Below are 16,764 nucleotides of genomic sequence, written 5' to 3'. Positions count from 1 at the left end.
AGGAAATTCCAGAGATCCCACTAGATGAGCGAGACATTTATGCTATGCTCTATGAGGAGGCCATGCAACCGATTCGCACCACGCGGAGCCATTCGAGAGTGAGAGCCCGAGTTCAAGCCACGACCAGTTCATCAGCAGCGAGATCTAATGCTCGAGTTGGCACGAGTCAGGGTGTTGCAGCACAGATAGAGGAGGAAGATCTGGATGATTCGGATGATTCATCTACTTGCTGTATGATTCAGAGGCTGAGGCATCTGAATGGTGCAATAAATGGGATAAATGTTGAAGATGAACACACTCCAACAGGAAGCACCCGCCAGATCCTAGCACACCGTTTATGGTCGAGACACATGCTAGTAACTTTGCGATACAGCCGCAACATTGTTCCAAGATGGCCAACCTATGGCATTTGAAAGCAAGAAGCTTGACAATACCCAAGTCAAATGGCACACTCAAGAGAAAGAGATATATGCGGTTATACACGCTCTAAAAACTTGGCGACATTGTCTTTATGGAACCAAGTTTGTTGTCTTGATCGACCATCAATCAATTAAGTACATATGTGATAGACCTAAGTTGAAAGAGAGAAAGGCACTCTCGATTGAGTTAGTGCAAGACTTTAATACGGAAATAAAATATTGGAAGAGTAACCTGAATCGAGTGGCACATGCCTTGAGCAGAATTGGGGAGGTGAACTCTTCGAGCTTCACCAAGATTAGGGCTGACCTTTATGACTCTCTGAGAGGGCTCTGTGAGACCGACAGTCATTTTCATCGGTATTGGCAACAAGTCTAGACAGGGAGCTCCGTAGCTTTAGACTGAGCCTTAGAAGTCATGCCATCTGTGAGTGTGGCAGGTGGTCAGTTCCTTATCTGGAATGGATTGTTGTTCCAGAATGAGAAGGCTTGAGTAGTGGATAACACTGAGATTAGGAAAAGGATCATGTATGAATGTCACAACGCTCCTACAACAGGTCATCCAGGGGTACATCAATATATACCTAGATGAATCCAAGAACATGCCCAAATTCACCTTATAAGAAAGTGCAATTTATAACCTCATGGTAGTCATTCACAAGACAATAAACCATCAACTCCATCATGCATAATATAGACTAAATACTAGAACATCCCCACTAACATCATCAGTGCCCAATAGTAGAACTTGGTATCAATATCCAAGAACATGCCCAAATTCACCTTATAAGAAAGTGCAATTTATAACCTCATGGTAGTCATCCACAAGACAATAAACCATCAACTCCATCATGCATAATATAGACTAAATACTAGAACATCCCCACTAACATCATCAGTGCCCAATAGTGGGTGTAGAACTTGGTATCAATATATGCTCCCACACTCACACCCCCCACGCACGCGCGCGCGCGCGTGCACACACACACACACATAAGAGCATACATTCATACAAAGGTCTGTGTATTGAGTTTCTATCAGAACTCCAGAGATACAAGGTAGACTAAGCCATAATGAAGTCTAGCACTAAGGGCCGTAACAAATAGAAAGAATTATTACAACAAAAAGGTAGTTGATAGAGCATATGCACCACTAAAGATAGAAAGAATTAACACAATATATTGGCCTAAGATGAAGAAGTGTGTTCAAGACCATGTGGTGAAGTGTCGTCAATGTCAAGTGAATAAGGTTGAATGCCTTAGTACTGGAGGTATGTCACATCCTCAAGATCCCGGAAGGTGAGTGGGAGAGTATTTCCATGGACTTCATTGTAGGTTTGCCACGGACAAGCAAAGGGCACAATACTATCTAGGTGTGGTGGTAGATAGATTGGCAAAGATGACACCATTTTTACCAACAAAAGTGATAGTGAAAGCAACTGAATTGGGACAACAGTTTGTTGAGCAGCCTTTTAGGTAGTATGAACTACCTTTTCAATATAATCAATGATGGAGACTCAAAGTTTTCTAGACATTTCTAGCACTCGTTTTCCAGCGACGACTGAAGACAACACTGAGTATGAGTTCCTCTAATCATCCTCAATCTGATGGACAAAAAAAGAGGGTGAACAAGCTTTGGAGGATATGCTTCATGCATACGTCTCCAAGAGACCATCAGATTGAGAGAAGTGCATCAAAATGGTCGAGTTTGCCTATAACACTGCTAAGCGTACGACTATTGATTATAGTCCGTTTATGCTAATGTACGAATACCAACCTAGATCTCTACGGTAACAATTGAACTTAAGGGTATTAAGATTGATACAGCTAGAGATTTCTCAATGGATATGCAGAGAATGCTAGTCAGTGCACGAGAGGCTCTCAGGAGTGCACAAGATCGTGCATGGTTTTATGCTGATAGATAGCATTCACGTAGGGAGCTTATGGAGGGAATGCTAGTTTATTTGAGAGTGTCCAAGACTTCACAGATGTTGCAAACACGCAAGATTGGGAAGTTATCCCCTAGGTATTGTGGACCTTTTAGGGTCTTCAAAAAGATTGGTGAGGTTGCTTATAGACTAGAGTTGCCTCCGAATGTGAAAGTTCATCTAGTTTTTCATGTCAGTCAACTAAAAGAGATGCTGGTGGCGGAGGATAACCTTGTTACCCCTTAGAAACAAGTTGATCCCTGAATATAAGATTAAGTGGAAAAATAGAGGGAAGAAGGACTCAACTTGGAAGTCCGTAGCTAGTTTGAGTAAGCGTTTGCCTAATTTAAGCGTAAATGTTTGAAGAGAGAAAGAATGTTATGTACTTGGACACTAGTCTACAGATTAGGGACCTAATCCAACAAGGTTAGGGGTCCCAAGATTAGGGATTAGCAGACAAATACTTGGCTAGGATTCCTAGATTGATAAAACAAGCTTCATGGCCTTATATAGCAAGCCAGCTATTTATGGTGTAGTTATCACTATATAAATGAGAGCTTGGGTTATTATGAGATATAGTTGTACGGATGCACTAGTGATGATCTGGCTTGAACTAGGAGAGTAGACATGCTCGTGCCATGCACATGGTGAGTACGTAGGTTGGCGTGTCAAAGACCTTGGCTCGAGAGAGATCAGTGGATGTCAGTCGCGGTTGGAAGGTGAATGAGCCTACTACCTCGTGATTTGGTTTAATACTAACCTCGTTTCAGCTATGTTTGGGACAAATTTCAAGGACTTCGCACCACAAGACTATCGTGTGTCCACCCAGTATTTCATGTGAGTCAATCGAGTATTGATAACTGAGTGGATGGTATGATTGCTTTGCAAGAAAGATCATGGGCCCGTACAAATCCTTGAATGAAGAGATGGGTCTAGGAACACATCTTTCCACAAATCCAATGACACATTTCAATAAGTGGTTAATGCATTTGGCTCCAAGGGATAGAATGATTGGGTACCTCATTTGGCACTTGAAGGCCCTTTACACATGCCAAGCCTTGGGCACCTCATAGGGTATGGTTTGGGGTGGCTGCCTAGGGAGCAACTTAAGCTAGCTTTATTAGTTGAGGCTAATATGTGCCTTGTCCTTTTCAAAGGAATTTTGGGGCTTTCCACAATGATGTTATCAACCCCCGTGACTAGTGGTTGCTATCAATGCAAACAAGAGGGTCATGTTAAAGATGGGTACATAGAAGTGGTCATGTCTCGGTTTCATCGGTCCTAGTTCAGGCTCGTGATACCGACGTGAGTCCCCGCAGCAACTTGGGTATCTTTCTTTCTTCCTTTTCGTTTCCCGGCCCAGACGAAACGAACACGCTTGATTAATAAACAAAACAGTGCTAACAACAAAAGCACCAAACAAAGAAAGTGCAAATACAACGGGTACTTAGCCTTTGATCGTTCAATCGCTATGAGCCTCATCCACATTTTATGGGACAATGAACCACTACATAGGAACACGGTCTAGTAGGAGTGCATAAAAACAAGCTTTGCATAATCAACATACACACACACACATAGAGAGAGAGAGAGAGAGAGAGAGAGAGAGAGAGAGAGAGAGTTGTATATTCAGTATGTTCATAGAGTACAAAAAGGTACATCTTCTATGGCCTTTAACCTTCCCAAAAGGATAACAAAAGCCTAAACTATGACCTACCACCCCTTCTTGGGGGGAGATATCCAACAATGAAAAACGAGATGCCATTTATAGGCCTTGGGAGGAATAATCAACTGGCCGACCTGCTGTCCACCATTCCCATGGATATGAATAAATCTATATACCACCGACTCCATGAGATCAATGCTAAACTGTTGGCCAACAGGGTCTTGGTCCACACATCATGCCTCTGACAGCTGCTATTGCTAAATCTTGATGTTTTATCTGCTACAAATCAAGGATTAGCCTAGGCTTAGCCATGGCCATGTGAATGCACATGACATCCCCTCTTGCTAAACTTGATGACGGGATTCCAACTTCTGACCTTGGATGATTGTCATCACCCCGTGTCTCCACATATGGTCTCCCATACTTGTCATCCTTCCCTTCCTAGCAACCTTTCCACTGAAAACCTTGCCTTAGGTCTGTGAATCCACTCCAAGTCTGATGTAGATATCTGTGCATCTGTTCCACCTTGTCCCCGTGCCTTCTTGCCCTATCCCTAAACACAAACATGAATCCTTCTTGAAACTGGTCATGGCACCCTTGGCTCCAACCCTTGAATGGTCTTCATCCCTTGAAGTGCTTTATAAAAGCTTCTGGGCCAGCCCCAACAGGCTACCAACTCTCGTGAAACCCTCCCCTTGGTTTTGGCTGACACCAACCAACTTCTAGGGATCTTGACACATGATGAGTTACTCTCCTTGGATCTGTGCACTTCTTCTGGGACACCAACAGCACTTAGCATGTATATTCATAGAGTACAAAAAGGTACATCTTCTGTGGCCTTAACGAAAGCCTAAACTATGACCTACCCCACCTTGGGGGGAGATATCCAACAATGAGCAACAAGGTGCCTTTTACAGGCCTTGGAAGGAATAATCAACTGGCTGACCTGCTGTCGGCCAGTTCCATGGACATAAATAAATCTATATACTGCCGATTCCATCAGATCAATGCCCATGTGCATGCACATGACAAAGGAGTCACTAAATCACAGCACAAATAATCAAGAGGTGACCTGATGCAGCTCTTATTGACATAAAAATCCTTGTATTTACTGTTTGCAACCTCCACTGCCCACATTTTCTTCATGAACAAGTCACATGTGCTTATTTACAGCACAGCTAAATCAATCACCTACGCTAAAAGGCTAAAGCACTCTGGAAATTCACTGTTCCACTTGGGAAAGGGGAGGCCTACACTATCCACAACAGGAAGAAATGGGAAGGGAACAGGGCTTGTTTGTGCAAAGGCAGCTTGCACATTGCAAAAACAGGGAAACTGATTGTTTCCTTTTTTTTTTTTACTTAGGTATACCCCAAACGTTAGAAACTGGGCTCCCGAGTCAGATTTTTAGAATAAAAATTGGTCCTTCAAAATTAGGCCAATTCTTAGACATGATTAATATCCAAATTTCTTAGCGCTGAATGCACTTCAAGAAGCCGATTTCTCAGCGCTGCATCCTTCAAGGCGACGCTTTCTCTTTGAGTTGCCAGATGTCAATTACTCTCTGCCCGATCCGCCATACTTCTTCTGCTCAACCTGTCATTACCCTTCCCCATTCCCCTTCCCTCATGGTACCCATCATTTCCCATTTCCTGGCCTTTCACCGTTCCCGTTTCTGGCAAAGTGTTTCCTCCCCCCAGATCTCTTATCAAGTCCGGCCAGCTCCCTCTCCACCCTTCACAGCACTCCATTCACAGCAGCGTCCATCATTACTTGCACACTGTCTTCTAATTCAGCAATGCAGCAGCAGCCTGCTTCTTAAGTCCTTAGGTCGTGTAGCTAACAACTTTGAGGCCCTCCAGTGCTGCTCTGAAGTAATCTGTTGCTCAGCACCTTGTACAGTGTATTTTAGTTGGTAGTACAGAAGCAGCATAGTCTGTAAAACATTGTCGTGTGGTTTGTTTATCCTTACGTGCTCTTCAGTTTTATAAGCACTAAATTTACACATAAAGGAGATTTCTCTCACAGTTAAGGGCTCAAAAAAAATAACTTCAGAGAATTTTGAAGCGTGCAGTCAAAATCTGTGTTTCCATTCAGTGATATTTGTCTGTAACATGTGCTGAATAGACGAGCATCAACACAGTATTTACACAAAGTATGATAGCTGAGGTCCCAACAAGTGCTTGAGGTTGTTATTATCAGGAAAATTTGAATTCATATCTATGATATTCTTGGCTATGGTTAGCTCCGAAAAGCAACCAGGTTAACACCCTGATTTGGAGTTACGTCCATGAATCCTGTAGCAGTCACTGTTAGGCACACCATTAAGCCCTTCGTGTTCTCAGAAAACCTTGAAGTTCTGTCGATTTTTTAATACAGTGGACAACATTATGCCTACTTTATAATATCAGTTTATCATGCTTTATTGTCATAACCTTTATTGTGCCTAGCATGGGCTTGGCGTATTATGCTTCCAAGCCAAAGGCATGCCCGTAATGATACAAAGCCAAAGGCAAGCCAAAATGATACAAAGTCATAGGCATGCCCATGTTACAAAGCCAAATGCAAAGCCAAGAGCATGCCCTTACGATGCCAGGTCGGATGGCACTACCATTATGATGCCGAGTCAGATGGCACGCCCTTATGGTGCCGCGTCCCATGGCGTGCCCCTTATGATGCCACGTCTGATGGCATGCCCCTTATGATACAAGTCTACGGCATCCCTATTGTGACGCAAGCAAAAGGTAATGTATTCTAAGTCTAAGAGGGAAGAGAGAGCACCTTAAGGAGACCGCCCTTCACCATTATCTTTTGCCGCTCAGGAGGCACACCCGTGAGATCGAAAAGCTGGCATTTGAAGACATACGGGGACTGGGTTGTGTCTATCTCCACATCTGAGAACAGTTCCTTCTGCCATTTCACGCTAACTGCACGAAATCGCAAAACGCTCAGACAATCCCTGAAACGACCTGAGCATGTACATATAGGCCTGATTCTTCTACAAGGAAAGAAACCTACCCTTCAACATCGTGCTGGACGCAGCCGGTGGCGGTAAAATAGCCTGAATTCTTTGCGTCGCGAAACAATAGAGCAGAGCTGTAGCAGTGGCAAATCTATAGCGCGGATCATGTATAGGACTCGTGAGGCTTGAAAAACACGTCCTTAATTAGGTTAAACACTAAGAGAGGTATTACGTGTTGTTAGCTACCTCGCCTATGTGTGTGAGAGAGAGATTGTGTCTGTTTCCTTCATTATGGGACAATATCGTAAACGTGAATAGCATGAGATTGCTTGAGTTTTATAAAAACATTATTAATAATAATAAAAACCAGGAATGTGTAATATTTGTATTGAACAAGTATTATGTTAGTCATGATACTCAATATAATGGTGGATATGTTAGAATTAATGTGCGATATGTGAAATATTTGCAAGAGGTCAATACCATTCGAATGGGTGAGCAGCACAAACCATTTCCCTTGGAAAAAAGAGGAGATTATAATCAAATCATTACTTTTTTTCCTGGGGAAGAGATCCTTCTATTAGTTAAAAATCAACAGCCCAAGGGCTAAATGTACATGCTCATAAACCCAAACTAGGGGAGTTGGTTCCCTCCATGGTTGTGTGCCATGTACACAAGAAGGCCCCTCGCCGTCTCTCTATACGATCTGAACCGCCTGGAAGCTTCCCCTATTGAGCGCATAGGGTATGAATGATGTTAGTCCAAATGAAGCAAATGGACTCTACTAGAGGGGTGAGAGTACCTTGATTGCCTTCTTGCAATTAGGCCACCCATATATGCAATGTAGCTATGTTGCTAATGATCTCCCATCTCTAACTAGAACCCGAAGACTAAGGCTATGCTAACCTATCAAGGGTGGGAACTCTACCAATCCTATAGTGAGAGAGTCCGAGGGCTTTCCCACCTACTGCCTCCTCATAGAAGAGACCGAGGCCATCCTTTGTTACCTAGGCCAATACCCCCAGGTGGTAGTATGTGGTGTGGATCGTGCCATGGAGTATATACAAAGGATCATCTACCATACCTATTGCACATTGGAGCAGTCTGAAAGGCAATGCCATTGCTCCAACTCCATGGGGTGGCTACATCGCGCTATGTTGAATGGTGGCCCCAACCAAGTGCCGACATCTAACTACTTGAGAAAGAGCACCTTCCTAGGCAGATAACTATCCCCAGATGCTTCCAAAAATCTTTAAGGAAATGGGAGGCACATGGGTTCATCGATCTCATGCATCTGGATCCTGTGATTCAACCTCGCTATATAGAGAAAAAAGGAAAATGTCAGGCTCTCTGGGCTGAAGGGGTCTTACCACTCCCATTCGCCTAGTTCCCACCATAGAGGTCGACTCTCCTAGAGCTAAAGTCGCCATGATTTGTCATCGGCAACTTTGGTCAAAGGAGGGTCAATGTGCCACTAGTGATCATGAAAGCCAAAATTTTCTCACCCGCCACCACCATTGAAGAGATCCCTGGTCGCGCCACTAAAATCCTCGGTGAGGGAGAGGGTTGATTGGACTTGCACACCTACTAAAAAGATGAGTGCAAGCCCCTCATCGAAACTGAGGACTACAAGGGGCATATCATGGGGCAAGTGAAGAAGCCTAACCATTCTAGGGAGGGAAGGATATATAAAGGTGTCTGCCAATCGAGGGGGATGGCCATATCAATGGTGCATGGATGATCTGCTCTCGATCCCGGATTCCAACGAGAGGAGGCGTCCTTGCGCCTCTGGGGAGAGCCTTTATTCAAGTCAAGAGCTTACCTTAGCCTTGCTGAAGTGAGAATGAGTCTGCTAATGCAAGTTTGTGTGTTGTTGGTGTTGAAATATACAAGTGAATAGGGTGTGTGCGGGAACAAGCCCTTGGCTAGAGGCTGTAAAAGAGAATCTGTAAATGTGAAAGAACCTGTGAAAAGGTGAGAAAAATCTACTGGGAGAGAATAAAGGGTAGCATGAGAAGATTTAGGAAGTGTGGAGATATTCTGGGAGAGGTGGAGAGAATCAAGCAAAAGAGGTGGAGTGAATCAAGGAGAAATCAGTGGGATTAGATGCTTGGATGTAAACTCTATAAATTGAGGCATTGGCCTAATGAGAATTTGCTGGTTTTTTATTATCCATGCTTACATTAAGCTATTAGTTAATTACTCACTAATCACATCTTAATTATCATCTAATCACTTTGTTAATGATGTTGATTCTAGCATTTGATCCACCATAGCTCATCACATTGCTGTAATTTTAACATGGTATTAGAGCCAAGCCTAGAATCCATCAAGTTTATGAGCCCATTATCTAGTTAACTAGGATTAGTAGATAATTAGAAAATAATCAAATTTTTAGTTATTTTCAAGAAGCCTTCAGTACCCCCAGCTGGTGGAGGAGCTCTATCTCCTTGCACACATCAAATTAGGCCCATTGCTTCTAGCCCAGCATAGCCAACTCATCTGCGCTCCAGCCAATTGAATCAGCGCAGCAAACCGCCCACGCAAGCTCCCAATTTTCGCAGATTTGCAGGCACCGTTTTTTCAGAAGGAAATTTGAGATTTCTTCTTCATCATTTGCAAAGGCTCTAATTCCTCTTAGCCCCAGGTGTTTTCAAGCATGCTCTACAAGTTGGTGAAGTCAGAATTTGATTTGATCAAGTCTACAGTGAGATCCAAGCTCTTCATCAAATCTGCAGGTGACTTTGGTAAAACAGAGATTAAGCATTCAATGTTTGGTCAAATCTTGTGTTTCTTGGCTTAATCCTCTACTAGACTAATTGCTATTGATGGCCTTGAAAGCATTTGAGCTCATTTGAACTCTAAGGCCTCAGATCTGGGCTCCCCGCATACTCTATTTTCTACACACAAAATAGAGGATTAATTTGCTAATCAATGATTAATCAATGCTAATCACTATATTTTGGTACAATTGAGGGTTCAAATTAACCATTAGGTATTTGATACAGATCCCTATAACTTCATATTGCAATTTGGAGTTGGTTTGATACTCCAACCATTCCATACAAATTGGCTACCCTTGATTTAATGTAATTTCTGGTAAAATTATGCTGATGAATTTGTGGTAATCATCATTTTGCATTTAACCCTTGGTTAATGCTTGCAAATCACACTCAAATTCAAGATTATTCACAGCCAGAGTTGCATTTGGGAATGTGCATAAGAATGAATGCTATATGCATTATGTATTGGGCACATTACATCAGTGTAAAAATGGGATCAGACACTACCCTTGTCCAGAATAAGGCAAGAGGTAAGACCTCCCTGCATAGATTTGGGTTTGCATTGCAGAATGATACAAGATAAACATCAAAAGCCCAAAAGAACTGTCAACAAAACAATCAAACATGTTGCTCACATCATGGAGCAAGAACTAACGGACAAGCTCATGGCCCCAGCAATGAAAGAAGAAGAAAAGCGGAAGGAAGACATGGACACAAGAAGAGAAGCTGCCACAACAAGAAGACTGAAAGAAGAGGAAGACATGGACGCGTGAAGAGAAGCTGCCACGAGAAGAAGACTGAAGACAAGAGAAGATGTGAGGCTCCAAAGAGTGAGGAGCCATGTGAAAATCTCTGAGAGAGAGAGAGAGAGAGAGACCCCACAACCCAATGTAACCTGCCCCAACAAAGAGTGAGGAGCCATGTGAAAATCTCTGAGAGAGAGAGAGAGAGAGAGAGAGAGAGAGAGAGAGAGTGTGCGCTTTTGCCGCACAGGTCGTAGCTGGGGACTTGCCGGACACCGTATGCGAGCCACGAATGGCTGCAAGCATACAACCAGGGAAGGAAGCTCAAAACAGAATGCAAAAGGTGTGTCACTCACCGCTTTTCCGCCGCCTTGAAGGATTCCCGCGTCGCAGCCGTGAAGGAGGAGCCGCCGTCGCCGCTCTACCGCCTCGCCGCCGCCGCCGTGCCGCTACACAGTGCGCTCGATCGCTCTCTCACTCTCTCTCTCTCTCTCTCACACACACACACGCAGGAGAAGGAAATCAAGGAGATAAGGCAAGAGCACTCTTGTATTCACAACACATGAGAATGAGGATTTTAGGGTTACATTTGACTCATATAGGTGACTTGGCCGTTCACACTTGGGCGCCCATACATGGCCGACCGACCCTAACCCTTATCCTACTGATATCCAAGGTGCGCCTCTCATCGGCGATCACCCAATCCCTTCATCCTTCACATATGGTGCCGACAAGCCCGGCCCATGACTCAGAATATTTAAATTAATGACGTAAAATATAGTACGTCGCCATGTCCGCCATGGGTTAACATGCCCCCCTTCCTGATGTAGATTCCGTCCTCGGAAGCTATGGTATGGTAAGCTCGAGAGGGTGTTGTGGTAGATCGTCTGCAAAACAGGGAAGTAGAGTGAAGGTATGCTGGAATTCAAAAGATATAAAGTGTATAAATTCAAGCATGTGAGACCACAATGGATGTTGCTATGAGAACTTAGTTTAAGGGTCACATGAGTGAGCTAGTGTAGCAAATTAATAGGAGTTTAAAATTATTGAAAGGAATTCAAGAGTTAGCAAGGTGTCAAAGGTTAATCAAGGTTTATAACTGGCCTAAGTCAAGGAAAATAACCAAGCTTAATAAATAAACAGATGACCACACTGTGTCTACTCTAAGAACAAGTTAATACCACAAGCCTTGGGACACAAGAAACATCAGAGTTACAGGAGCTTTTTGCCTTCTTTTTTTAAAAAATAAAAATAAAAATTAATGCACGTGACAATTTTTACACACAATGGCGACCTTCCTAAGGCAAAACTAACATCGATCCTGGTACCATGTTTAACACAAGGCATTATCCAGGAATCTATTAGCTTACTTTAGGCAAGGCTACCCCCTACCAACCAAGGCATCGGTCTGGAGTAGAATACTCCTCGCCTACCAAGTATCAATAAGGCGATAGGCCAACATTAAAGCACATCATAGACTTGTATTGCCATTTATTGTAGGCTTTTTTTTTTTAAATCTATTTCTTTTGATCTTCGCTCCTGAACTAAAATGTGTTCTTACATCCTTTCGACAAGGGGTAAAAGCTATGTCCTAGAGGTCAACACACACACAGCCAGGTGTCAAACATTAAGATGGTTTGATCCTAGACCTAAGACAATCGTATTCCAAGGTTAACTAAAGACGTCATGCTGCCTAGGAATATTTCCAATAAAGTCAAGCTCATTAATGATTTACACTAGCATGCAAGCAACTTCAAAAACTAAGTAGTACATTGACAATTTCCACGTGGTCATGCATTATAGTTTATGCAATTGATTGAATAGTAAAAACGAAAGAGAGTGGGTATGGAAGAATTACACCTGTAATTGGAGATCTCCTTGATTTGACGAGACAGCTTGCAATTTGATGTAGATATATTTTGGTGAACGTTGCAGCAGTCTCAGGACTTGAAAGCAAACCCACCTCAAACTTTTCAACCTGTACAATCAACTAACAAGCACTATACCTCGAGAGGCACATCAGTGTGAAAATTTCAAGACTTGTTTAAGGAATCTAAACTAGAAAAAACTTGCAAACACTAACCTACCTACCAGTCACCACACTACTACTGAGGATACGGTAAGAGGATGTTGTAGAGTCCTGGCTCTAGCCCTAAGGCTAAGCCTCTATCCGCATCATCCAAACAAATAAAGTCAACCTCAGTAGTGCCATGAGTTTCATCCGTCCATTCATCATTGTCAGATATTTCCTTTTCATTTTCCCATCCACATAAACTCATCAAAAATGTAACCATGCGAGGATAGTCATCTTGTGGAAAAGGAAAGCATTGGGCTATCGGGGATATGTCCTCTACGGAGTAGGGGTCAGTCATGGTCAATAGGCGAATTAGCCATTCTAATTCCTCAACATTTTCCTCTCTGGCTAGTACATCTATATGATCCCATTCAGTTTCAATTACAGGATAGCACATATGGAATATCTGAGAAAGGTACAGATGATACCTCTCATCAAAGGCGGGAGTGGATGAAGTGAATGATGATCGTGCATCTGCCATATCTGCAAACACAGATATAGCATCAGTAGGTTTGTGAGACAGGTCAATCTAGTTCTTGATTGTATATGGATATTTATCCTCTTTTTGTGCTCTTGCTCTTTTTACTATTTTTTGTTTTTCTTTTCTTTGTTTTTTTTTTAAAAAAAAATGTATGAAGCTATATATATACATCCCCTTGAATTTGGCAATTACATGGTCAGGGGAGAAGGCTAAGGAGGAAGCATTAGAATGTCGAGCGTGAGTACATGCCCCCCCTTTCCTTGGGTAGATCATATTATTTGCAATGATGTTGCAGCCTCTTGGAACCAATTTGTCCAGCGGGTCATAGGTTGTGATGTGGGCAGATAGCTTTTTATGACCCTTGTGGCCACATCCAATTGCAAAGATGGTAGTGTACGCTCCCATTGACGAATGGAGGAAATGGTTTCCGACGATACTATTACAAGGGGAGACGTAGACTCATCGGTTTTTTGTTGGGTGTTGACAAGAGTAGGTGTAGAGCATGAAGAAACTTCTATATCAATGTGTGTTTGGCATGAAGAGCTAGAAGAAGCTTCATGTGACTCCCCCCTTCCTGAGCTAGGTGGTATTGATCGATATCGTTTGGGAATCCAAACTAGCTCTGGAAGAAGTGGTGCGGAGCACTCTGTTACCTTTCCCTTACCACGGTCTTGAATTGTCATTGGGGTGGCAACAATTGGTTTGCAAGGTTTTATAGGTGATGTAGAGGGATTCAGCTTATGTTTAGGGACCCAAATCTGGTCATTCCCCTCGTAGTACCCTTGGGCTATTAATAATTTTTTAGGGATCCATCGCGATGTTACATTGCCCTTTCTCGGGTGGGTAGTTGCTTTCCTTTTACGAGGCTTCTTGGTGGCTGAACGAGATTGAGCAGGGGAAGTAGCTGTTAACGAAGCTTTGGGGACCCATTTGTATGTACTCTTTGGCATAGTAAGCGAAGCTTTAGGGACCACCTTGCCTGTTTCTACTCTTGGCGTTGAAGCGTTAGAGGGGTGGCCAACAATCGAAGATGGTTTTGCCACTGGACTTTGTGATTTTTCGTTATCTAATATGTGAGTGGATGACTTAGGTGCGGGATTTTGAGCGGTCAGACCTAGTGTTGGTTCTTGCGTTGTGACTTGTCTAGTTGCCCAATCGATATTGCACTTGGTGGCCATCATCCATTTGCGCCCTAAGATTACAGTCCCTTCCATGGTTCCAGCAGGCATAACCAAAAAGCTTTGAATTACGGTTCCCTTGTCATAAGCAACCGGAGTGTGCAGAATTCCTGATACAGGGGTTTTTTTCTTGTTGATTCCTTGAACTTGGATAGAACTCTTGGATAAAGGTGGTTTTCCCAGTTGACACCACACGCCATATGATAGCAAATTGTGTTGAGCTCCTGTATCCAATAATGCATTATACAGCACCTCCCCGTAAGGACTCTGTAACTCAATTGGGTATCTTAGAGGTGGGTCAGATTCCAGTGCATCCTCCTCTGCCTCCTCGAAAAATACTTGCGTAATTCCCAAGTTGGCTTCTCGTTGTCTCCTAGCACGCTGTTGACGTTCTTTGGCTTCGACTCTCGCTTGTATCTTTTTAAGCTCAGCTTGTTCTTTGGCTGCCTTCTTTTGATGGATTGCGTGTAACTCCTCCTGGCTCAGGGGGTCATAGTATCTTTTGAATTTACTCCCATTAAGGAATCCAATGGTTTCAACTCCGTCGAGAGTCTCCACTCTAATGGTACCTTGCGGGGTAATTTCACATACTCTATATGGTCCCTTACCAGCATATTTGAGCTTCTTCTTTTCGTTTCGCACTCCATACATCAGGACTTTATCCCCAACCTTGATGTCCTTGTCCTTTAGATGGCGATCAAACCATTTTTTCCTTCTATCCTTCTCCACAAGGGCATTGTATACAGCCAATTGTCTTTCTTCGTTTAGTCGCTCAAGGATATATAGACGCTCTACTAAGGGATTACCATCCCAACCCTCTTGAGTAGCAACACGAAGACTAGGAATGACAAATTCCCACGGCATGACTGCTTCTTGGCCATATACCATTTTGAATGGTGTGCAATTAATAGCCACTTTATACGCAGTACGATAGGCCCATAAAGCTGTCGTAAGCTTTAGATCCCAATCCGTGCGATGAGCTTCAACTGTCTTGGTTAAAACAGAGATTAAAGTCTTGTTGGTACTCTCGGCTTGGCCATTCGCTTGCGGATAGTAAGGAGTAGATTTATGATGGGATATCATGAAATTTGTTGTGAGCTCCTTAATCACTTCATTTATAAAATGCGTACCATTGTCGCTCACAAGTTCAAAAGGACAACCGAATCGTGTGATTATATTTTCAAAGAGGAACTTGGCTGTTGTCCTTGCATCTGCCTTACGTGTCGCTTTCGCTTCAGCCCATTTGGTCATATAGTCAGTGGCCACAATAATATAGCGAGATTGTGTGTTTCGGGCCGCTGGGCTAATTGGACCCACAAAGTCTAAACCCCACTTTTCAAATGGTTGGTTTACTTTGATCGGATGTAGGGGCATCTGATCTTTCCTCTGGGGTTTCTTATATCGTTGGCATTCATCGCAACCCTTCACAAAGAGTGATGCGTCTTGGAACATAGTGGGCCACCAATACCCTGATTGTAAGATCTTTCGCGCAGTTAAGTCGCCTGAGAAGTGACCACCGGCTACGCCCATATGTGCCTCTTGCAAAATGTATAGATACTCATCCTCTCGGGCACAACGCCTAAGAACGTCATCCTTTCCTCTTTTATAAAGAGTCTCGGCTATCAGGCAATAGGGTTCGCATTCTTTGATTAGCTTTCGAGCTAGATCTTTACGAAGCTCCTTGGGTGGAAAGCCATTAACCAAAAAGTTAACAATCTTCTCACTCCATTCAGGCATTGTCTCCACCATGAACAGGGAAGTGTCAGGTAAGTCATCATCAACCCCTGTAGGAGCCTCACCATTGGGTATGCGAGACAAATGATCAGCCATAACATGTTTCTTGCCAGGTCTCACAACAACCGTGAAATCAAACTCAAGAAGAATCAATAGCCATCGTGTGATTCTTCCTGTGGAGCATGGTTTGTTTACCAGATACAACAATGCTTGATGATCCACATAGAAAACAAACTTGGTGGCAAGGAGGTAATAACGAAATTTCCTTACTGCATATATCATTGCCAACCCTTCTCGCTCCGTAGTGGTGTAGTTCATCTCAGCATCGTTCAACTGGCGACTGGCAAAGCTAATGGGGTAGTCTAGCTTGTGTTCTCCAGGTTGAGTTAACACACACCCAATAGCAAAATTTGATGCATCAATATGCACATGGAAGAGTAAATCCCAGTTAGGCATCCTCAAGATTGGAGCACTTACCAAGGCCTTCTTTAATAGCTCATAGGCACGGTCACATTCTTCGGTCCAAATAAACTCGATGAGAAGCTTATACAATGGTCGAGCTATCTCGGCGAAGAATAGAATAAACCTTCGATAATAACCAACGTGGCCCATAAAGCGTTGGACTCCCTTGTAGTTGGTGGGTGGTGGCAATTCCAGAATGACCTTGATTTTACTCTCGTCCGTGGAAATTCCATTTTTGGACACTATATGCCCTAAGATAACTCCGTGTTTAACCCAGAATTGGCATTTGAAAGGGTTCAAGGAGATGCGATATAATCTACACCTTTCAAATATTTTTC

At 43.2% G+C, this 16,764-nt stretch overlaps 1 protein-coding gene across 3 annotated transcripts in view; it reads right to left on the bottom strand.

The window, feature by feature from the left end:
• LOC147624091 (ubiquitin carboxyl-terminal hydrolase 6-like) overlaps positions 1-7,278 on the bottom strand; it is a 114,178-nt gene extending 106,900 nt beyond the window's left edge. For 2 of the 3 annotated variants that reach the window (XM_086820749.1, XM_086820747.1), the window contains exons 1-2: positions 7,028-7,277; positions 6,791-6,936 (exon numbers count right to left, since the gene is read on the bottom strand). In XM_086820749.1, the coding sequence (XP_086676875.1) occupies positions 6,791-6,936; positions 7,028-7,037 (156 nt within the window). In that variant the 5' untranslated portion in view covers positions 7,038-7,277. Of the gene's footprint in view, positions 1-6,790; positions 6,937-7,027 lie in introns of all 3 variants that reach the window. The other variant, XM_086820748.1, reaches the window with a different exon arrangement.
• Positions 7,279-16,764: the final 9,486 nt, after the last annotated feature.

This window comes from Cibotium barometz, chromosome 26 (assembly GCF_041138505.1).
Source record: "Cibotium barometz isolate CiBa-2024 chromosome 26, ASM4113850v1, whole genome shotgun sequence".
Taxonomy (NCBI): Eukaryota; Viridiplantae; Streptophyta; class Polypodiopsida; order Cyatheales; family Cibotiaceae; genus Cibotium; species Cibotium barometz.
Note: the sequence above shows the minus strand (reverse complement) of the source record. Positions and strands in the feature narration are given on the sequence as shown.